At 40.4% G+C, this 23532-nt stretch overlaps 1 protein-coding gene across 1 annotated transcript; it reads right to left on the reverse strand.

Moving 5' to 3' along the window:
• Positions 1–10881: 10881 nt before the first annotated feature.
• On the reverse strand, positions 10882–11747 carry LOC113030091 (nesprin-2-like). The gene has a single exon (XM_026181193.1). The coding sequence runs from the start codon at positions 11667–11669 to the stop codon at positions 10956–10958; it is 714 nt and encodes a 237-aa protein (XP_026036978.1). The 5' UTR covers positions 11670–11747; the 3' UTR covers positions 10882–10955.
• Between the last annotated feature and the right edge of the window lie 11785 nt (positions 11748–23532).

The raw sequence follows: 23532 nt of genomic DNA on the forward strand, positions 1-23532 counted from the left end.
ACGTTAACTTTTATCGAGTGGAAAAAAAGTTAGCTTGTTTATATTATGCTAACATAGCTGTGTCGCTAGCGGTCACGTAGCACATCATTATATACCAGCTAGCCCAACTTCAGTAACCCTACAAACGTCACTGCTGTTTAGTTTTCTGTCTTCATTTATGTTGGAAGTGATAACAGAGCTGTACGTTTGAATTTGTTTCCAAACCCCCGCAGTCAGGACATGCTATATTGTATTTAGATAGAAGCTAGCGAGCTAACTTCCTGCTAACTTCTAACTCCGTTAAATATCACAAATTCCGTTTTCATGGATGCCTGGATGATAAACTCAATTGTTACACCTGGTAGAGCAGAACGCTGATCATTTTATTAAAGATGAAAGACTTTAGACAGTTTTTCAACTCTCAGTAATGCCATAGGGATCGTTTGATATATGGACCTGCAGCGGAGTTTAGGCCCAGACACGGCTAGTGACGTCAGACTTAACGACTGGATAAATGCATGAACTAGTTTTTCAGCAATAGTCTGAGACAGGATATTTCTACGTAATTTTAGAGATACAACGCAAATGGAATAAAATAGTCTTGTATATGCATTGAAGGACATATCCTGGTCCTAAATGAAAGGTGTTCTCACAGTGTTACTGGAGGCCAAGGTAATGCAGAGTAAGAATCCTGTTAGATATCATATTTCTAAGATTTTCAGTTTTATCTGAATTTAGAAGCAAAAATTAGAGGCCTTCCAGGTCTTTATTAAGATATTCCTGCAGTTTAACTAATTGGTGTGTTTTATCTGACTTCATGCATTGAGGTTTAGCAGGACAAGCATAGAGATGACTCCACTGTCAAAGGCCAGAAGAAGATCATTTGTAACCTTCACGAAAGCTGTTTCTGTGCTGTGATGAGCTCTGAAACCTGAATAGTACTTTGTCAGAAGTATTAGCCCAGCAGTTCGATGCAGTTTTTATTTTTAAATTAAATAATAATTTCTTTATAGCACTTTGTTTCATTATGATTAGTTGAAATATTTAAGTCAATGTAGAATAAATGCAGCATTGCAGCCCCAGCATGTTGATCAAGTGATGACAGACACTCTGCTTCCACCTGCTGGTGAGTTGATAAATTCTTGTAATAACTCAAACCTTTAGCTCAGGCTTTCCCGTGCCACTCCCATCTCCATGAACCTTGTACACTGTCTTCTATTGTGTGCCTTCTTCCTGTTTGGCATATATTTCTCTAGTTTGTATATATTCCTCTTGTCATATACAGTCCTCTTGTCTGTTATTTATTCTTGCTGACCAACAAGTTATATGTTTACACGATGCACAGTTGGTGTGGACTGCCCACAATTTTGTTGTACTGAACAACAACAACAACAACTATTCACAAAAAAGGACAGCATTTTTGGAGTGTTTATCACCCTGCATATATGTTGCATACTGCCTATGGCTGTTGCAGGTGGTGAGAGCTTTTATTAAGCTAAATCAGATTAAAACCAATTTGAGTTACACTAGGTCTCAGTACAAAACATGTTTTAGTTGGTTACTTTGTTTGAAATTTTTATGAGAATTTTAATTTACGTCTGTCTTCTAGTCCTAGGTACATTCCTCAAAAGGTTTGCTACGGTATACTTTGCTAAATCCTTTAATAACGCAATTTGTAAAAAATATTTAAAAATATGTCGTAACAGGAGTTTTACTAATAATGTATGGATTGCATAATTTTAAATTGCCTGCTGTGAACAAATCTCCTCCAGTGCTCTGCACATCTCTGGTAAATCGCTGCAGTAATGTGAAGACCAAACTCAATTTTTACAGACACGTAAGACAAAGCAGACTGTCATTTGCATCACAGCAGATTCTTTTGTCTCACATTAGCATCTAAATCTGAGACTAATGAATATATGTACACTATATATAATAGTATATGCATTACTGGATGTGTATACTAAATATGTGTTTCTACACGTGTGTGTACATATTTTACAAATTAAATAGCGTAAACAATAAAATAAAATATATAAAAATATACAGAGTTGGTTGAGACATGTGCAAAACAGAGGCATTTATATACAGTGTGGTGCTCCACCCCAGGGAAGAAGGTAACACTACCTGGGTGGAGTTTCCCCCTCCATGGGCAAGGGTACCTAGACCTGGGGTATAGAGTACGCTTGGGGAGTGTGATTGTGTATACAGTTTCTATTTATGTCTGCCTCTACGTTGGGTGAGTGCTGAGTAATTACATATGAGAGCATGAGGGTGGGAATGGATGTTTGTATCTGTGTGTGCCTGTTTGTTTGTGTCTATATGTCAGGTTCGGTATCAGACGCCACCTCTCTGGGGACATCTCAGGCCCTCCAAGGTATGGAGGCCTATCTCCCCCCACCACTCCCCCTGCCAGTGGCAGACGCCCTCAGACATCAGTGCGTTGGTGGTTCTTTGTGTCCGGGGATGGGCGTCCAGGTACACACCGGCTCACTCCTGGTGGTTGCTTGTAAGGGCCTGGAGCCTGGGGCTTGCTCGGGCCCCTTCGGGGGTGGGGTGCCCTCGGCCTCTTGGCCTGGGGCTCGGTCACTCTGGCACAGCTGGCTGTCAGCGGAGCTCATGGGCACGTCACTGCAACTTCAGATATGTGAAGCTGGCAACCTTTTAAGTTCATTCATTTCTCTTTTTGAAATTTTTGACTGACCGGGGAAGCCGCACAAAAGCTAGCAAGCCACCGCTTTTCCCACTGATGTACAAATACCTTTCTGCTCTTATGCATGTTGTCATATAGAAATATATGTTATTGTTTATTAATAAACAGCACACCGTGGTCCTGCTGTTCATCCGTCACTGCCTCGCTTTTTCGCTGATTTTTTTTTAATGGCACAGTACAACTTTCAACAATGTGCCTTGCATTCTGCAGCCTGATTGACAAATCTCCTCCATGTCGTGTCTCCTGCGCTTGCCAAATTTGTCATGTTTGGTTTTGATAACCATCACGTCCAATAGAAAATACAGCACAAAAACACCCATAACTATGACCCTCATTCGGAAATAGGCACCTCATCCACACCAGGGGCTCTGCCACCAAGGAGTTGTTTAAGTGCCTCAGTGACCTTGCCCCCAGAAATTGGCGGGTCATCCCCCTCATCCCCAGACTCTGCTTCCTCCTTGGAAGACATGTCAGTGGGATTAAGGAGGTCCTCGAAGTATTCCTTCCCACAGGCTAACCAAGCCCGATAGGACTCCTTCTTCAGCCTGGTGACTCCCTTCTAGTGATGGGTCGGTCTCGAACGAAAGGGCTCTTAGAGCCGGGTCTTTGACGTGAACGACGCGAGCCGGCTCCTTATCGCGAGCCATGGGTTTTTTTTCTCTTTCTCTCATCCTCTCTCTCTCTCTTGCACTTTTTTTCCGCTTCACTCCGCATGCGAGCCTTGTGCTTTACGCTGGGAAGAGGGGGGAGGGGCGGTAGTTACACTCAGTGTTGCCAATTTAGCGACTTTGTCGCTATATTTAGAGAGTTTTCAGACCCCCTTAGCGACTTTTTTTTCTAAAAAGCAACTAGCGACAAATCTGGCGACTTTTTCTGGTATTATTGGAGACTTATTTATGACCACCTTTTGACGTGAAAACGTGTATCGCTCTTACTCTCAACAAGCAGCGATGCTGCCTTGGGCACCTCACCCGTGCTAAAGCGCTCACAGGCGGAGGATAGCCCTCCCCCAGCTGCTATCAGGGCAGGAGGCTAGTGATGGGTCGGTCGTGAACGAAATGGCTCTTAGAGCCGGATCTTTGACGTGAACGACGCGAGCCGGCTCCTTATCGCGAGCCGTGAGGTTTTCCACTTCGCTCAGCAGAAGCGAGCCTTGTGCTTTACGGTGGGAAGAGGGGGGAGGGGCGGTAGTTACACTCAGTAGCACAGGAACAGAGTGGGAGGAAGAGAGAGAGAAAGAGCCAGGGACAACAACGCCACATTAGAAAATCATCCACAACTATTTTCAGTTGCAGATGATAAAGGATTCAGAAAGTTTATTCATGCAGGTCCATATGACAGAGAATGTGCATGTTCTTTTTGTTTTCATATTATAATTTATATTTAATTGTGTTGTGGTTTGCAGTGTTTTGTGTTGTTGCACTTTAAATTTATTTAAAAGGAAAAAGCTGAAAATTTAAATAGTTGAAATGTGAATAGTTGATTTTTGTATTATATGATTTATTTATTACATTTTATGTGGAGTGAATAAATAAAAGTAAAAGTAAATTTACGGTGGCCCCTACAGACAAAACACGTACAAACTCCAAAACACGTACAAACTCTACGTACACTGAGCTTTTGTTACCTAGTGGCTACACAAGCCAGCAAGTACCAACGACCGGATTTAGTGTGTGGTAGTAACAGGTAAATGAACTTTTAATTATTTGACTATATATTAATGCTTGTGTATAAATACACAAACAATACACATATGCTTTGATGCTTTCAATTGTGTAATTTAAGTGATCTAGGTAGCTCTGTTTTGGAAGTTCAGTTCATGCTAGAAATGTGTTTTGGAGTTTGCGCGTGCTTTGTCTCTAGGAGCCACCGCATATATTTATATATAAACATATATAAATAAAACCTTTTTTTTTTTTACATTAGTAATTCCTTTTGTGCATAATTTTATATTATCGTAATAATAAATTAATTAAAGCAACAAAACAACCTGAAGAGCCGGTTCGGAGCCGAAAGAGCCGGTTCTCTAAAAAGAGCAGGAAATCCCATCACTACAGGAGACGTTCACACCTGTGCGTCCAAACGGCAAATGAATTGCGCATGAGCGAAGCCGCTACTCCCGCACTGACTGTAACGCAGTCAATTCTTCTTTTACTGTTATTAGTGATGGGTCGTTCGCGAACGAAATGGCTCTTAGAGCCGGCTCTTTGACGTGAACGAGGCGAGCCGACTCCTTATCGCGAGCCGTCACGTGTTTTTTTTTTCTTTTTTCTTTCTCTCAGCCTCTCTCTCGCACTTTTTTTCCGCTTCACTCTGCACGCGAGCCTTGTGCTTTACGCTGGGCAGAGGGGGGAGGGGCGGTAGTTACACTCAGTAGCACAGGAACAGAGAGAGAGAAAGAGAGGCAGGGACAACAACATTAGAAAGGTATAGTAATCATCCACAACTATTTTCGGTTGCAGATGATAAAGGATTGAGAAAGTTTATTCATGCAGGTCCATATGACAGAGAATATGCATGTTCTTTTAGTTTTCATATTATAATTTATATTTAATTGTGTTGTGGTTTGCAGTGTTTTGTGGTCTTTTCACAAAGCTGAAAATGTAAATAGTTAAAACTTGAAATGTGAATAGTTGATTTTTGTAATATATAATTTATTTATTACATTTTATGTGGAGTGAATAAATAAAAGTATATTTACGGTGGCCCCTAGAGACAAAGCACATACAAACTTCAAATCACGTACGAACTCTGAAACACGTACAAACTCCAAAACACGTAAAAACACGTACAAACTCCAAAACACGTAAAAACTCCAAAACACGTAAAAACACGTACAAACTCCGAAGCACGTAAAAACTCAGAAGCATATAAAAACTCAGAAGCACATAAAAACTCAAAACACGTACAAAAGACAACAGAAGTGCTCCAGGATGCTGGGCGCAGTGTTGAGCCTTTGTTATCTTGTGGCTACACAAGCCAGCAAGTACCAACGACCGGATTTGGTGTGTGGTAATAACAGGTAAATGAACTTTTTTTTAAATTATTTGAATATATATATGAGTGCCTGTGTATAAATACACAAACAATACACACATGCTTTCAATTGTGTAATTTAAGTGATCTAGTAGCTCTGCTTTGGAAGTTCAGTTCATGCTAGAAATGTGTTTTGGAGTTTGTACGTGTTTTGTCTCTAGGGGCCACCGCATATATTTATATATAAACATATATAAATAAAACCACTTGTTTTTACGTTAGTAATTCCTTTTGTGCATAATTTTATATTATTGTTAATAATAAATTAATTAAAGCAACAAAACAACCTGAAGAGCCGGTTCGGAGCCGAAAGAGCCGGCTCTTTTTAGTGAGCCGAACCGAAAGAGCCGGATCTCTAAAAAGAGCCGGAAATCCCATCACTAACTGTTATGCTGTTTTGTGGATCACAAGGTTTAAAACTACTTATAAACACGCACTCTCACACACAAAGTAACTCCACCAGAGCGCCAATTTCGGGTCACTTTTGCTGGTCCAGGTCTGGATAAAGGAGCAGGGTTGGAATTGTGACATTAAAAAACAATAACTGCTAAAAGAAATTTAATTTGTAGTTCTAAATAAATTCGAAATGCATTTAGGACGTTTTTTACTCACTTTATGTCTCTTCCATGATGTTATTTCTCTCTCCAACATCGTAGGTCTTCTTTTTGTTTTCATATTATAATTTATATTTAATTGTGTTGTGGTTTGCAGTGTTTTGTGTTGTTTCACTTTAAATTTGTAAAAGGAAAAAGCTGAAAAATTAAATCACGTATGAACTCTGAAGCGCGTACAAACCCTGAAGCATGTACAAACTCCAAAACACGTAAAAACTCCAAAACACGTAAAAACGCGTATAAACTCCGAAGCACGTACAAACTCCAAAACTCGTAAAAACTCAGAAGCACATAAAAACTCAAAACACGTACAAAAGACAACAGAAGTGCTCCTGGATGCTAGGCACAGTGTTGAGCTTGTGTTACCTAGTGGCTACACGAGCCGGCAAGTACCAACGATGTGGTAGTAACAGGTAAATGAACTTTTTTTTTTTAATTATTTGACTGTATATGAATGCTTGTGTATAAATACACAAACAATACACATATGCTTTCATGCTTTCAATTGTGTAATTTAAGTGATCTAGGTAGCTGTTTTGGAAGTTCAGTTCATGCTAGAAATGCTTTTTGGAGTTTGTACGTGTTTTGTCTCTAGGGGCCACCGCATATATTTATTAGGGGTGCAACAATACTCGTATCGATATTGAACCGTTCGATACAGTGCTTTTGGTTCGGTACGCATATGTATCGAACAATACAACATTTTTTATTTATTTTATCAACTTTCCTTCTGACGATGCTGTCTGTGTTGAGCGCTCAGCGGCTCTGCACTCGACAGTGCAGCCTAGGCGGAGTAGTCGAAGGCAGATTCACTGAGCGCAGGGCAAGCTAGCGAGACAGAAGTTAAGCTCTCGTTGCAACATGGCAAATTGAACCTCCCCCACCCTCATTCAGATCTGGCCTTTAGAACTATTTTGGTTTTCATGTGACGTATGACCCTGAAGGTAAGCGCGTCATGGACTAAAGTAAAACAGTATGTTGGATGTGCCACGCAATGCTCAATTACATTGGTGGGAACTAGTGCGTTAGTGCAGTTAGCTCGTTAACGTGTTGGCCGTCAAGCCCCACGCACGGGGCGATCCGCGGTAGCTCGTTAACCGAGATTTGCCGTGTTGTGGCATTAACGTTATTTCAACGAGATTAACGCTGACAACACTAGTGGGAACACAACGAATATGACTGCAAATTTATTCCGACATCATCCTAGTGCAAAGACAAGTGGAAGCAGACAAAAACAACAAGCACGCATGCTACAAACTTTACCCGAGTCATTTAGACAGCCGTTAGCACATGATTCTCCTTATGGGGACCTGATATGTTTAATATGCTGCTGAGAATATAGCCCAGAAGAAGAGTATAGTATAGCTTTTATTTTGGAAAGAGCCATTTCTCTGTAATAAACTCTCTTTTCCAAAGATGAGGGATTTCTCGATCAGATAGATTAATTTTTTTATTACTTTGGTGTTTCAGCAACACTAAATTTAAAAACTGTACTTTTGAGTTAAAATATATATTTATAATTTTAATAAATGACAAATTAAAAAGGCATGAACATTTTTTTTTGTATTGAAAGAATATCAAACCGTGTATCGAAAGTATCGAACCGAACCGTGAATTTTGTGTATCGTTGCACCCCTAATATTTATATATAAACATATATAAATAAAACCACTTTTTTTACATTAGTAATTCATTTTGTGCATAATTTTATATTGTTGTTAATAATAAATTAATTAAAGCAACAAAACAACCTGAAGAGCCAGTTCGGAGCCGAAAGAGCCGGTTCTCTTTAGTGAACCGAACCGAAAGAGCCCGTTTTCTAAAAAGAGCCGGAAATCCCATCACTACTCCCTTCACCTCTGGTGTCCACCATTTGGTTCAGAGATTAGAACCACGTCAGGCACCAACCACCTTGCGGCCACAGCTCAATGCAGTAGCTTTAGCAATGGTGCTGAACATGGTCCGTTCGGACTCAATGTCCCCAGTCTCCCTTGGAATGCTGTTGAAGCCCTGCCGGAGGTGTGCGTTAAAGATCTCACGTACTGGGGCCTCTGCTAGATGTTCCCAGCACACCCTCACTACGCGTTTAGGTGCACCGGGTCTGTCCAGCGTCCTCCCCCGCCACCTGATCCAAGTGATCAGTTGACAGCTCAGCCCCTCTCTTTACCCAAGTGTTCAGAACATATAGTCACAGGTCTGGTGATACAATTACAAAATCGATCATCGACCTGCGGCCTAGAGCGTCCTGATTTATAATCAGCTCACAATAAAATCTATGTCTTCTGTGTGACTCTGTGGACAGTAATGTAATTATAGGTATCCTTGGACTGTAAACATTTACTGTATATTACTGTAGGAATCACTGTTTATATAAACATCTGTGTAATACTAGACAGAACACACAGATCAACGATCAATTTTTTGTGGTGTAATTGGTCTCACTGCTGGAAACATGTCTATCGTAGTTGGTTCGAGAACACAAGGTCTGTGATATAAAGGTTTTAAGTCCTCGAGTTTTTATTACAATGTTATTAAGGTGGGGTGTACGGTGGCCTTGATAGGTCAAATGCACTGCAACTCAAGAAAAAAAAGACAAGCAAATAGAAAAAGCAGACAAAGCAAAAAGGAAGTTGAATAAAACAACGGTAACCGAAAAGTTACAACAGAAAACAGCACTTGTATATGAATTTAAGAGTTTAATCATGTATTTTAATCAAGTGTTTTTTGTCTTTTTAATATTTTATGCTTTACAAATAGGCTTTTAACATTTTCAGTGTGGTCATTGTGGAAATGCCGGTACAGCTTCATGGTCAGCATTGACAGGATTCTCTGGTGTGTGGGTACGGTAATGCTTCTTTAAATGCGCTGACTGTCTAAAGGACTTCCCACACTGGTCACAGAGGTATGGTCTTTCTCCAGTGTGGATCCGCTTGAGGACCTTCAAATTAGATGAAGATCTAAACTTTTTACCGCACTGGTCACAGAGGTATTCTCTTTCGCCGGTGTGGGTATGCTGGTGAACCTTCCAAAGAAAAAATTGGAAATGTCAACACTGAGTGTCCAGGAGCAAATTTCAGTGTTTGGATTGTTTTCTGGGTTTCCCATCTTCCTCTTCATCATCCTCCTCCTCCCTTGGCTCCATCATCATCACTGTCGTTGTCGTCAGTGTCACTGTGATCGGCGTCACTGTCAGGACCACTCTCAGGGACACTGTCACTCTCAGCCTCCTCGTTATCCCAGAACCACCTCATTTCTTCAGCTATGGAATCTTCTGCTTGCTGGGCCGCGTTTATTTCCATTTCTCCTGCTGGGATCTCTGCTCTGTTATTGACCCAGGGTCTTTCAACTTGAGGAGGATTTATTTCTGTGCCTGCTGCTGGTACAGCAGCCTCTTCCTCATCATTCTGAAGATTGTCCTCCTCAACATCATGTTGTTGCTGTTGATTAATAACTTGGCCCAGAACACAGGAGATTTTCTTAAGTCAAGAGGCCGCGCAGCAGACCGATTTGAAGCCAGTGGACCATCAGGGGAACTGCTTCAAAATCTTCACTGTACTTGTACTCTGGATATTGTTCCATCTCATTTACTAAAAGATGTTATGACACTGTGGGTATGAGTTTGCTGTCTATTGTCAATAGCAGTCTTCAGTCTGGGTGTGTCCCTGCTGACTTTAAACATGCTGTGGTCCAGACCTTTCTAGATAAAAATGGCATTAGTGAAGCATTTCAGTCTGGTTTTAAAGCCCACCACAGCCCCGAAACTGCTTTTTTAAAAAGGTTTTAATGACCTTTTCACTTTTACTGACTTGGGAGATTCTGCCATTTTAATACTATCAGACCTCAGTGCTGCCTTTGATACCGTAGATCATAGGATTCTTATCTCTCAGCTTGAACACTGTCGGAGTCAAAGGGACTGCATTGGAGTGGTTTAAATCTTATCTCTCCAACCAAAGCTTTTCTGTTAGATTGGGGATACATCATCCTCAAAAACCTCACTCACTTGTGGGGTCCCCTAGGGGTCCATTCTTGGCCCAGTTCTCTTTTCAATTTATATGCTCTCTATGCGTTCACTTTTTAAAAAACATGGCATCTCATTTCATTGTTATGCAGACGACTCACAGATTTAGCTGCAACTGAAACGTACATCTTTGAATCCTCTGATTAGTTTGCTAGATGTTCAGGTGCCCCATCTTCTTTTTCATCATCCTCCTCCTCCCTTGGTCTCCTCCTTGAACCTCCCAGTACTGGGCTGGAGGCCAGTGGCACAGGGCCATCCTGAACATTGTCTCCACCATCATCATTGTCATTCTCATCAGTGTCATTGTTATCACTGTTGTTGTTATCAGTGTCGTCGTCAGTGTCACTGTGATCGGTGTCACTGTCAGGACCACTCTCAAGGACACTTTCATTGTCACTCTCAGCCGGGCCTGGGCCGGGTTCATTTCAATTTCTCCTGCTGGGATTTCAGCTCTGTTATTGACCCAGGGTCCTTCTACTTCCTTTTTTTTTTTTTTTTTTTTTTTTTTTTTTAACAGAACAAAAATGCGGGAAAAGAAAAGCGAAAAGCAAAGTGGCCACAAATGGCCAGTATAGAGCCCTGAGGGATATTACAATCAAGTGGGCGGTGGGCCGTTGGGGTAATGCAACATGGGGTAGAAGGACCGGGCGAAGTTATTGGTAAGGGTGCAGCTGGAGTCACTTTCCGACATTGGAATCAGGCAGGGCAGGAGCAGGAGCAGGAGGAGCAGCAGCAGGAGCTGAAGAGGGAAGGCGGCACGCAGGGCCCGGTAGAAGAAGGATCGAGGGGGAGACGATTCCCGCTTCTCTCTTTGAGTGGAGGAGCCTTTCTTTGAATTTGCAGCCTCCTGAGAAACACTTTGACACTGGGCGGCTGTAGCAGATTCACAGTCCAGACGTTGCCGCAGGTTGCTGAGGTCGCCGTCCACCTGCTTCAGGAGCAGCTTCAGCTTGCTCCCCGTCACGTGGAGTTTCTCCCGGGCCCCGTTGCTCTCCTCTGTGCCGTCTTCAGGCTGGAGCTGAGACCACAGAGTCTGAAGGGAGGCCTGATGAGCCTGCCTGTCCTGCAGCTCCTTTTGCAGAGCAGTGAGGGTGTTGCTGTGCTGTTGCAGCGCTGTGAGAGTCGTGTCTGGGTGGCCGATGTCCACTGCGTAGCGTCCGCTCTCTGCGTGAGCGAGCCACAGCAGCAAAGAGTGGAGGCTTTCATGAAAGTCCTGAGTCGGTGATGTCAGGATGGACGTCTCATTTGGGCTTTGTACCGTCACCACCTCCCACATCTCTCCTGTCGTTCTTCTCCTCAGCTTCACCATAAGACAAATACAGTTCTTGATGGATATCTGTGCGTCGGGTTACCCGACGGACGGGCGACTGTTATCCGACGGACGGGCGATCTGCTGGAACATCAGCCTCTTCCTCCTCTTCATTATCAGCCTCTTCTTCCTTGTCCTGAACTCTGTCCTCCTCATCATCATTTTGTTGCATTTGAATTTCTTCAAAATCCAGACGCTGCTGTTGTTCAAAAACCAGTTCTTCGACTGGTACCCCTACAACAACAAACAGAGAAATATATTATTGTTATCATTCATATGATGCCAAAACTGTCCACAAATCCATCTAATCTGACTGAGCTGGAGCTGTTTTGCAAAGAAGAATGGGCAAGGATTTCAGTCTGTAGATGTGCAAAGCTGGTAGAGACAGACCCTAAAAGACTGGCAGCTGTAATTGCAGCAAAAGGTGGTTCTACAAAGCATTGACTCAGGGGGCTGACTAATTACGCACACCCCACTTTGCAGTTATTTATTTGTAAAAAATGTTTGGAATCATGTCTGATTTTCATTCCACTTCTCACGTGTGCACCACTTTGTGTTGGTCTTTCACGTGGAATTCCAATAACATTGATTCATGTTTGTGGCTGTAATGTGACAAAATGTGGAAAAGTTCAAGGGGGCCGAATACTTTTGCAAGCCCCTGTATATTTGTTATTACCTGAAATAAAGATGGAGAAAAGAAGCAAAAAACAAAAAAGCTGAACTCAGACCTGACGGGCCAGGCCGCAGCTTCAGCTTTAGCCGACTTCCTCCTGATAAGGTCCTCACACAAAGGGGGCAGGGCAAGATGGCGGGCTGAGCAGTCACATCCGTCTGAACTCCTCACTAATGTTATAATCTCTTATATTTCTATTGTTCAGCACTTTGGTCAGCCTTGTGTGTTTTTAAAGTGCTATATAAATAAACTGTGATGATGATGATGATAATCTTAAAGTTATATATTTCACTCCTTTGAGTTATATTGACGATGTTTCAGCCCGAACATGAAGAAAAACAACAACACGAAACCTCCGGCAGTGAAAGACCTCCCTTTCACAACAAGAGGGACAGACTGTTAACAACCCCTGATAATACTCCTGAAAAACCACATATGGAGAAAAAAGCAAAAGGTACGGCTGTTGATAACGACCCCAACACATCCAAAGACAGTATACTAAAAGCTACTGAGAATCTTGGAAAACGTGTTGATGACCGCATGGACGAAGTTAGCAAACAAATTCAACAACATAGCGCCATGCTGGCTTCCATCGCTAAATCGGTGCAGTTTGATTCAGAGGAACTACAAGAATGCAAAAAGAAAATACAACACCTGGAAAAAGAGATTGAATCACTCAAAAAAGATAATGACGACATTAAAGAGCGTGTGTTGAGCCAGGAAATATAGAAAAGAAGATGGTGTCTCCGTATCAAAGGGAAAAAGGAGAAAATAAATGAAAATATCAGAGAAGAAGTGGTGGAACTTCTAGGAAGGATTGCTCCGGACCTAAAGAAGATGTTGTCCACAGAGTGGGAAGAGCGGCATCGACAAATCATTATTCTGTTTGTGAGACATGCTGTGAGAGATGACATCTGGAGGTGAACGAAGGCTTCTCCCGTGTGCAAAGAAGAAGGCATCCGCTTTGCTGAAGACCTGACCCCCGGAGGACTGGAGATCCAGACAAGCATTGTGGCCAGAAATCGACCAGGCTCGGAAGGAAGGCAAGGCTGCAGGCTTCAGGGGCCCTTTTGGTTTCATAGAAGGCAAACGCATCAGGGAAGAGACCCCAGGTACGGGCTGACATCTGACTATGAAAGGAATATAGTGGAACATTTCAGATGATGGGACTTTTACCTCAAGACTTTCCTACTCAACCTCCTAAACTTCATCTTTAAAGCTGTTCATGTGTTCTTTATTTTCCTTTAACACAAGGGGACTTAAAGACTCAATTAAGCGCAAAGCTGTTTTTCAGTTCTGCAAGGGGCAACAGGCAAATTGTTTTTTTCGTTTCAAATATATTTATTGAGAGCAAGTATCATGATTGTAGTTTTTACAAATTGACATAACATAGCTTATGCTCCTTTTTTTCTCTAAACTAACAAGGCAAATAATTAAACAACACCAACAACAACAAAACAAAAAAAAAAAAAAAAAAAAAAACCCGCAGTCACCCATAAAGGGTCCCAATACCCCGGCTGTCGACAAAAGGGAAGAGAAACAAGTAAACAAAGTTTTATATTTTCCCAAGGTATATAAGTAAAGGGTGCCAGATTAATTCAAAATCTTTTACATTGTCATTCATACTATATCTTATTTTTTCAAGGTGAAGAGTGTTTATAAGTTCAGTAAGCCACATTTTTAATACAGGAGTCTCATTGCCTTTCCAAAGCTGCAGGATCAATTTCTTTGCAATAATCAAAGCATATGCCATAAACCTTTTTTGAGAGTGTTGTAAATTTTGTGTTTCGTTGGAAATCCCAAAGATGATTACTGTCGGATTTGGTTCAATCTTACTTTTAAAAATATTAGACATATAAGTAAAAATATCATACCAAAAACCCTGAAGCCTTGGACATAGTGCAAAACAATGTAACAGATTTCCATAGTGTATCTTGCATTTTTCACAGAGGGGGGAACACTCTGGATACATTTTGTGAAGTTTTTCCCTTGAATAGTGTAGTCTGTGTATAATTTTGTACTGAATTAAACAGTGACGGGAATTAATAAAAGGCGTATTTATGTTGTGTAAGGCCTCCTGCCAGAAATCTTCTGATAGGAGAGTCCCAAAATCTTTTTCCCACTCCTCTTTGATTGAAGTAGTTGAAGGTATATTCATCTCCTGTATTGAATTATAAAATAATGAAATTCTCTGTTCAAACCCCCTTCCATCACTAAGACATCTGTCCAAAGGATCGGACGATATGTTTTCAAATTGTGGCAGGTATGTACGGATATAGTCTCTTAGTTGAAGATATCTAAAAAAATGACTGTGAGGCAATCCAAATCTATCTTTTAAATGTTGGAATGACATAAAAGTATCATTTAGATATAAATCTTTTAATTTACAAATTCCCAATTCCTGCCATGTATTGAAAGCTCCGTCTACACATGATGGAAGGAAAGAGGGGTTAGCTGTAATGGGTGTACACATTGATAGTTTTTTCAATTTGAAGTGCTTAATTATTTGTCTCCAAATTTGTACGGTATTATAAATCACTGGATTCGAATTGTAATAGGAGTTTGTCAAAGGAGTAGGAGAGAGTAGTATTCCACCAACACAGTAAGGAAGGCAATCCTCCCGCTCCATCTGTAAGCCGTTAGGGAGTATTGCTGTGTCATCCAATAGAAGGGAAATTATTCTTAAATTTGATGCCCAGTAGTAGTACATAAAGTTAGGTAGTGTAAGTCCACCAAGGGATCTATGTTTACATAGGTGGTCTTTTTTTATTCTATGTGTTTTATAATTCCATATAAATGGCATAATGATGGCGTCCATCTTTTTAAAAAAAGATTTGGGCAAGAAAATTGGGATGTTTTGAACCAGATACAAATACTGCGGGAGGAATACCATTCTTATTGAATTCACTCTCCCTATTAAAGAAATAGGAAGTGTCCTCCAGTACTGAATGTTATTTTTAAGTTTCTCCAGTAAGGGAAGAAAATTCTCTTTCATTAGGGAGCTGTGTTTTTTTGGTATTGTAATGCCCAAGTAAGTGATTTTTTCATAGGTTATTTTAAATGGGAGAGATGTAAGCCATTGTTTATTCTCTAATTTAATGGGCAGTATTTCGCTTTTTCCCCAGTTAATCTTGTAGCCTGCAAAAGTACTGAATTTATCAATCACGGAGAGAATTGCTGGGAGGGATATTAATGGTTTTGTTATGTATAATAATATGTCGTCGGCATAGAGCGATATAGAATTAGAAGTGTATGTTGTATCATAACCGTGTATATCCATATGGGTTCGAATTGTCTGTGCTAAGGGTTCCAAAGCCAGGGCAAATAATAAAGGACTAAGAGCGCATCCTTGTCTTGTACCTCTGCTGAGTTTAAACTGAGTTGATAGTGTCTGATTTGTAAGAATTCTGGCTGTGGGATTATTATAAAGTAGTTTTATCCAAAAGATGAAATCTTGTCCCAGTTGAAATTTTTCTAGGACTGCAAAGAGGTAGGACCACTCCACATGATCGAATGCCTTTTCGGCATCCAAGCTAAGTATAAGTAGGTCCTGTTGTACCTTGGGGGAATAGATTATATTAAATAGACGTCGAAGATTATTAAAAGAACTCCTGTTTGGAATGAAACCTGTTTGGTCTGAATGCACCAATTTATCTATTACTGTATTAAGTCTACTCGCTAGTATTTTAGCCAGAATTTTTTGATCAGAATTTAATAGAGAAATAGGTCTATATGATCCCACTTCCTCCAATGCTTTGCCTTTTTTTGGAAGTACTATAATAGTTGCTTCATTCAATGTTGGAGGTAGGGTGCTCATTTTGTATGCATGGTTATATAATTTAAATAGATATGGACTTAATTTGATCTTAAAGTATTTATAAAACTCATTCCCTAACCCATCAGGGCCTGGACTCTTGTTGTTTTTTAGTAATCCGATAGATTTTGTAATTTCTTCAATTGTGATCTTAGCGTTCAAAATATTGGCATTTGTCTGGTCTAACACAGGAAGATCACATTTATCTAAAAATTCCTGCATTTCATTAGGCCCTGCAGTGGGATGAGAAGTATAGAGGGATTCATAAAACTGTCTAAAGTTATCGTTAATATCTTTGTGTGATGTGACCAGATTTCCGTTACTTGTTCTGATTTTATGAATCGCTCTATCATTTTCTAGTTTCTTTAGTTGTCTGGCTAGCAACTTATGGGGTTTATCCCCAAATTCAAAATAGTTCTGTCTCACAAAAGTGAAAGTTCTATTAATATTAATAGATAATATTTGGTTTAGTTTATATTTTAGTGCACAAATAGTATTATACTTATCTAAAGAAGGAGCCATTGCATTATTGACGTCCAGTTCGTGGATTCTTTTTTCTAAATTTAGCTGTTCTAATTTATTCCTTTTGTTCCGTGACGCTTGATATGATATTATAAACCCCCTGATATAAGCTTTAAACGTTTCCCATAGTATATCTGGAGAGGTCTCAGCATTATCGTTTATATCAAAGAATAAGGACATCTGAGAGTTTATATATTGTTTAAATTCTAAATCGTTCAGTAATTGTGGGTCAAATCTCCAATTTCTGTATGTTTTAATGGGGTTACTAAGTGCAAAGGAGCAAGTAACGGGGCAGTGATCAGAGATAATAATATTATGATAGGTTGCATTTCGAATTAGGGGGAGCATTTTTCCATCCACCAAAAAATAATCAATCCTTGAATAACTATTGTGTACGTGGGAGTGGAAAGAATACTCTCTGCCTGGTGGATTTAAAATTCTCCACGCATCACAGATATTCATATTCTTCATATATGTTTTAATAAAATTACTGCCTTTACACGGTGTGGTTTTTTTGGACAGGGATTTATCCAAGTATGGGTCTAATACTAGGTTAAAATCCCCTCCAATTATTAAATTACTATTGGGTATATCCGGAATTAAGCTGAAGACCTTTCTGTAGAATTCTGGATCGTCATGATTGGGCCCATATATATTTAGTAAAGTGATCGGAGTAGTATGCAGCTCCCCAGTCACTAATACATATCTCCCATTCTTATCAGCTATAGTGGAGTTATGCTTGAACGGGGTATCTTTCTTAATTAATATAGCTACCCCTCTAGTTTTGGCTGAAAGTGTGGAGTAGTATACCTGATTTATCCATCTACATTTAAGTTTGTTGTGAGCCACATTTTTCAAATGGGTTTCTTGTAAAAAAATAATATCCACGTTGAGAGATTTCAAGTATGATAACACTTTACCTCTTTTAACAGGTTCATTTACACCTTTCACATTCCAAGTACAAAAAGTTAAGTCCATATTTTTTACCTTTCCGTTATCTTGCATTTGTATAATTTAAGGCGGCTTAGTTCTCGTATTTTCCATATTCGTACAGTCGAGATATGGGTCCCAACCCTCACCCCCCCCCCCCCTACCCGTGTGTAACCGTGACAAAAAACAAAGACGTAAGCAATGCATCCTCTTCCGTGTATCCCAAAAAGAAAAAAAAGAAGAAAAGAAAAATCTAAGGGGATGCTATAACAAAAACTAAGCTTACCAAAATACTCTATCTCAAAACTTCCTTTGTCCATAGCTCCTGGGCAAGTAATAGTTTTTTATATCAAAGTAAATACGTGTCATTGGGCCAGGTGTGAAGCTCTGGTTTGTCTACCTTATGCCGTCCTTATTGAGATCCGAATTTTTCTTGTGCGTAGCAGAGTGCTTCGTTGGGATCTATAAAAACCAGTTCCGTACCATTGTGTGTCACCCTAAGTTTAGCCGGGTATAGAAGTCCATATTTAACTCCGGGTTGGTCTCGAAGCAGGTTTCTTGCTGGAGTAAACGCTGCACGTCGTTTTACCACCGCCTGGGGTAGATCGCGGAAAATCTGAACGCGGATATCTCCGAGCTTCAGATTTTTCCTGATGGAGATTCTTCGAAGTATTTCTTCCATAGTATGGCAATAGTGTATCCTCACAATCAAGTGTCGTGGCGGGGCCTCTTCTTCTGGGGTCACTCGTAGGGCTCTGTGTGCACGGTCCACCAGTGGGGTTTCGTCCAGGTCTAGTAGGTCTCGTAGTAGCCTTGCCGCAAAGTCTCTAGGACGTTGACCTTTTTCTCTACCTTCAGGTACTCCGGCTATCCTTATATTTTTCCTCTTTGAACGCCCTTCCAGATCAGTGCATTTTTCGGACAGTTCCACTTTATTAGAAAGTTGTTTGACTTTTTCTTCTAGTTTCACCACGGAGTTAGAAGTGATTGTCGCTGATTCTGATAGATCTTTCAGCTGTGCATTGTAATTTTCCATTACCGTTTTTAGAGCTGTGATGGCTTCATTATTTTCAGCCCTTAGCGTTGCGATTTCCCCATGTAGGGTGTCGCAAACGTCTATTTTCATTTGAGTTATCTTATTATCCAAGGAAGTAATCGCAGAGAGTACTTGTTTGTTACCTTGTGTATATTCCTCGAGTGCGGAGTTAACTGGCGTGCCAGCTTTGGCGCCGTCATTTTCAGTTGAGGCCACATCAAATTCGGTCGTTTCTGTCGCCACTAGCTTCGGATTTAGTTTTTTTGGAGGCATTTGGAGAAGAATGCACTCTTCACAATCCCTATGTTGCTTTGTGGGAAGAAGATGTATTACTTTGATATTTGTCGAAATTTCGTAAAATCAGGTGCAGGAGCTGTGGCACACGCGTCTTCACCCTCTCATTATCTAACCGGAAGTCCGCAAATTGTTTTTTTCTCCAGGAAACTCATTTTGAGGAACATGATGTGAAGTTTTGGTCACAACAATGGGGAGATAGTTATTTTTAGTCATGGTACAAACAGGTCGGCTGGGGTTCCTATTTGTTTCAACTAGTGATGTGTGATACCACTGATTTCCTTTCCAATCCGATACCAAGTAAAATTCAGGGTGGTATCGACGATACTGATCTGTTACTGATACTTTGTACAAAAACGTATTTTATTTATTGTATCTCAAATTATAGCGTCATAATGATTACAGGTCATCAGATTATTTATTCTTATCACTTAATAATGCAGGGTTCATCATATAGAAATAAATAAAAACTGAAGTTGTGCGCTATTTGAACACCTTGCCTGCCTGCCGCACTAAAGGACTCTGTGAGAGACGTCTGTCTCGCCCTAGCAGCACCTGTCCCTGTCCTCCTCTTCAGTTCGCCTCAACATACGCTCGTCATATTCTGTGATATGATTTGGTGGTGTTGCCACAACACCTCACTTTCTTGCCACATGTATCACAAACCACGTTTGTGGATGTAAAATGCGTCCGCACATGACTCCAGTTACGCTCAGCCACGAGGAAACCATCATCTAAGAACCAACAGAGCCCTTAACAGGCCATGACAGGAGGGAGGTTGAACGTCTGGTGTCCTGGTGCAGCCACAACAACCTGGTGCTGAATGCCCAGAAGACAGTGGAGATTATTGTGGACTTCAGGAAGCACACAGCCCCACTCCCCCCCATCATCCTGACTGACACCCCCATCAACTCTGTGGACTCATTCCGCTTCCTGGGTACCACCATCACCCAGGACCTGAAATGGGAGCCCACCATCACCTCCGTCATCAAGAAAGCCCAGCAGAGGATGTACTTCCTGAGGCAGCTGAAGAAATTCAACCTGCCAACACGGACGATGATGCAGTTCTACACTGCAATCATCGAGTCCATCCTCACCTCCTCCATCACCGTGTGGTACGCTGGAGCCACTATCAGGGACAAACAGAGACTGCAGCGTGTTGTGCGCTCTGCTGAGAAGGTGATTGGCTGCAGACTCCCATCTTTGCAGGACCTGTACACCTCCAGGACATTGCGGCATGCAGCTCAGTCACAGCTGACCCTTCTCACCCTGGACACAGTCTGTTTGACCTGCTCCCCTCAGGCAGGAGGCTCCGGTCCATTCGCACCAGAACCTCTCGCCATAAGAACAGTTTCTTCCCCTCTGCTGTTGGACACATGAACAATAAACGTACGACTGTATCCGCCACTAACACATGACCCTACGCTGTGTTCACTGCATCATTCTATGTTTGGCACTGATCACCACCTGCACTCATGTATATATCTTTCAACGTAGCACTCATGTATATCTCATGCACATATCTTTCCACGTAGCACTTTTAATTCTTATCCCTACTTTTATTTTTTTCCATGTCTATTTAAGTGCTATTTATGACAGCATGTTTGCACTGAAGCACCGCAGCAATTTCCTAATGTTGTAAACCTGCTCAACATTTGGCAATAAAACCCTTTCTGATTCTGATGACCGCAACCCCGGGCTGAGCCTTCCAAAGAAGACGCTCCTGGGGAATCCCCAAGCCTGTCCCTACCCCCACACCAATCACAACAGTGAAGGCGGGACCAAACTATGACCCCCCACCCCCACTGGGTGATGGAGCTGATCAAAGGAGCCCAGAGCAATTGATCTGATGTGGTGGCAGAGGCTGTATCGAGACTAATGTAATCTATTAGATAATTTCTATATTGGTTAGAATTAAGATTATTTTTATTTTTCCAGTTCATGAGGACTGTTTTCTTGGCTATGCATAGGGCAGTGAAAACCAAATGGGCTATATTCTTATCTGTAGTGACATTATCTAAGCCCAACAAACACACTAAGGGGGAAGTTGGAATGTTACATTTCAGACACTTCGATAAGTCTTCACATATCTCGCGCCAAAACTTCTGAACTGGTGGACAGAACCAAAGAGCGTGGATATAATTGTCTGGTGTATTGGTTTGGCAGTGTGAGCAGTTGTTGCCTGTTGCTCCTGCTGCACCAGGCTGTTCTTCTTCTCCTTTCTTTTCCTCCTCATCTTTAAGATCCACAGTGGTCTGAGCCTGACCAGCAGGTGGCGCTGACTTTTCAGGTTCTGTTGCTGTTGTTTGTTACTGTGGCCTAGGGCGGCGCTGCTCTTCATATTCACAGTTAGTCTGCCCTCCAGTTAGGCGCAGCACCTTTCCATCCCAGGTATTTAATGAATGGATAAATGATCAGATGCTATCTCCAACTATGAAACGAGAAATAATTTCTTTACTTCCTAAACCAAACAAGGGCTCTATCCTTTTAGATAATTGGAGACCAATCACACTTCTTTGCTGTGATTATAAATTGTTAGCTCATGTCTATGCCAACAGATTAAAAACAGGAATAACTCAAATAATAGATGAGACACAGTCAGCCTTTATAAAAGGACATCACATTCATCATCATACCCGTTTAGTATTAGATATGTTGGATTACAATTATTTAATCGATGATAGCCTTATTTTATTTCTTGATTTCTTTAAAGCTTTTGATTCTTTGAAGCATATTTTTTATTTAAAGCTCTGGAGGCTGTGGGTTTTGGCCCCAGATTTTTTAGTGTAGTGAAAATGTTGTACAGAGATATAAAAAGTAGTATTGCACTCAATCACGGATTTTCTAATAGTTTTAAAATTAATCGTGGCATTCGACGGGGATGCCCTATTAGCCCGTTATTGTTTATTGTTGCAACAGAAATGCTTGCCATTTATGTCAAACTCTCTTCAGATCTGGAAGGCATAAACATTCTTGATAAAGAATTTGAAATTAGTCAATTTGCTGATGACACTACCTTATTTCTAAAGAATATAAATTTGGTCTCTATTGCAATTAATAAAATCCTTTCATTCTCAAAAGCATCCGGCTTAACACTAAGTCTTAAAAAATGTGAAATCTTAGCTGTACACAGCTGTAATCAAAGTATTATTAACAATATTCCAGTAAAAGAGGAGGTAAAATACCTTGGTTTAATAATCAGTAAAAATACTAATGATCGAGAGATTAATAACATAACTGCTGGATTAAATGCAGTTAAGAAAATATTTAATCATTGCCTAACACATGATTTATCCATATTAGGTCATATCTTACTGTCTAAAGCAGAAGAACTTTCAAGACTCATATACCCCCTGTTATTCAATTTTTACCTCTCCAGAAACGATTAAACTGCCCAATTCTATTATATTCAGCTTTATCTGGAAAAATAATTATATATGCAAATCACAATTGGTTAAAGACTATGAAAATGGGGGCTTAAAAGCTTTAGACTTTGAATCCATTATTGCTGCATTCAGGCTCACATGGTTAAACGATTGCATTTCCTATCCTCAATCTATGTGGTACCATATTCCAAACAAACTCCTTAATAATGTCGGCGGGTTCGATTTTTTGCTCAAATGCAATTTTCTAAGATTCCTCTTAAGTTGTCTAGTTTCTATAAGCAGGCTTTGGATTTTGGGAAACTAATTTTCACCCACAATTTTTCACTTCACAATTCTGTGATGTGGAATAATAGGGTTATAGTCGTCAATAAGAAGTCTTTATTTAAATCAAACTGGTATGATGGGGTTGTATGTTTTATTTTTGATCTTCTTGGCAAAAACGGAAACTTTCTATGGTACGAAGAATTTATTGATAAATAAAAATGACGTTTCATTTAATAATTATAATAAGGCTTGTAAAGCGATACCCATACCGTTGTTAAATCTTATCGCAAATACTTTAAAGTATTCACATATATCCATTTGGAGAATTCCTGTATAAAAGGTTTAATTTAGAGTCCGACTCTTGTGTTTTCTGTTCTTCTGATGCAGAAACATTAGAGCATCTATTTTTCAAATGTCAGTATGTTAATGCTCTTTGGTTTGAAATACACTGTTGGGTTTCACTCTTTCCAATATACCTTCTTTCACATCTAAGGATGTTCTTTACTTTATGGACAATCTGGATTCTAAAATCTCAGATGTTGTCAATTTTGTAATAGTGTTATGTAAGTATTTTATTCATGCATGTAAGTGGAAAAAATACCCCTCCTCTGTTTACCGTCTTCTTGAATTACTTTTGTCATTATTTTAAGTCACTTAGGCTTCTTTCTAATATAAATAAAAAACTGCTGTACTATACTGTAAAATCACAAAGTACTTGCTATTCTGAATATTCCTGCCTGTGTCAAAAGGCCTATGTTCCTTATTATTATACCCTATATATTTTTATGTTCTCCCTTTAAAGTTAAAATGACTTGCTTCATCAACATTATAATATAAATTGTTTCAATACTGGTCTGTTTCCTTGACTTGTCGATAATTTCTTTCAATAAAGGTTAAAAAAAAAAACAGATGGAAGAGCTTCCTGTCCCACAATGCACAGCGGT

This window comes from Astatotilapia calliptera, chromosome 2, assembly GCF_900246225.1.
Source record: "Astatotilapia calliptera chromosome 2, fAstCal1.2, whole genome shotgun sequence".
NCBI classification, from domain to species: domain Eukaryota; kingdom Metazoa; phylum Chordata; class Actinopteri; order Cichliformes; family Cichlidae; genus Astatotilapia; species Astatotilapia calliptera.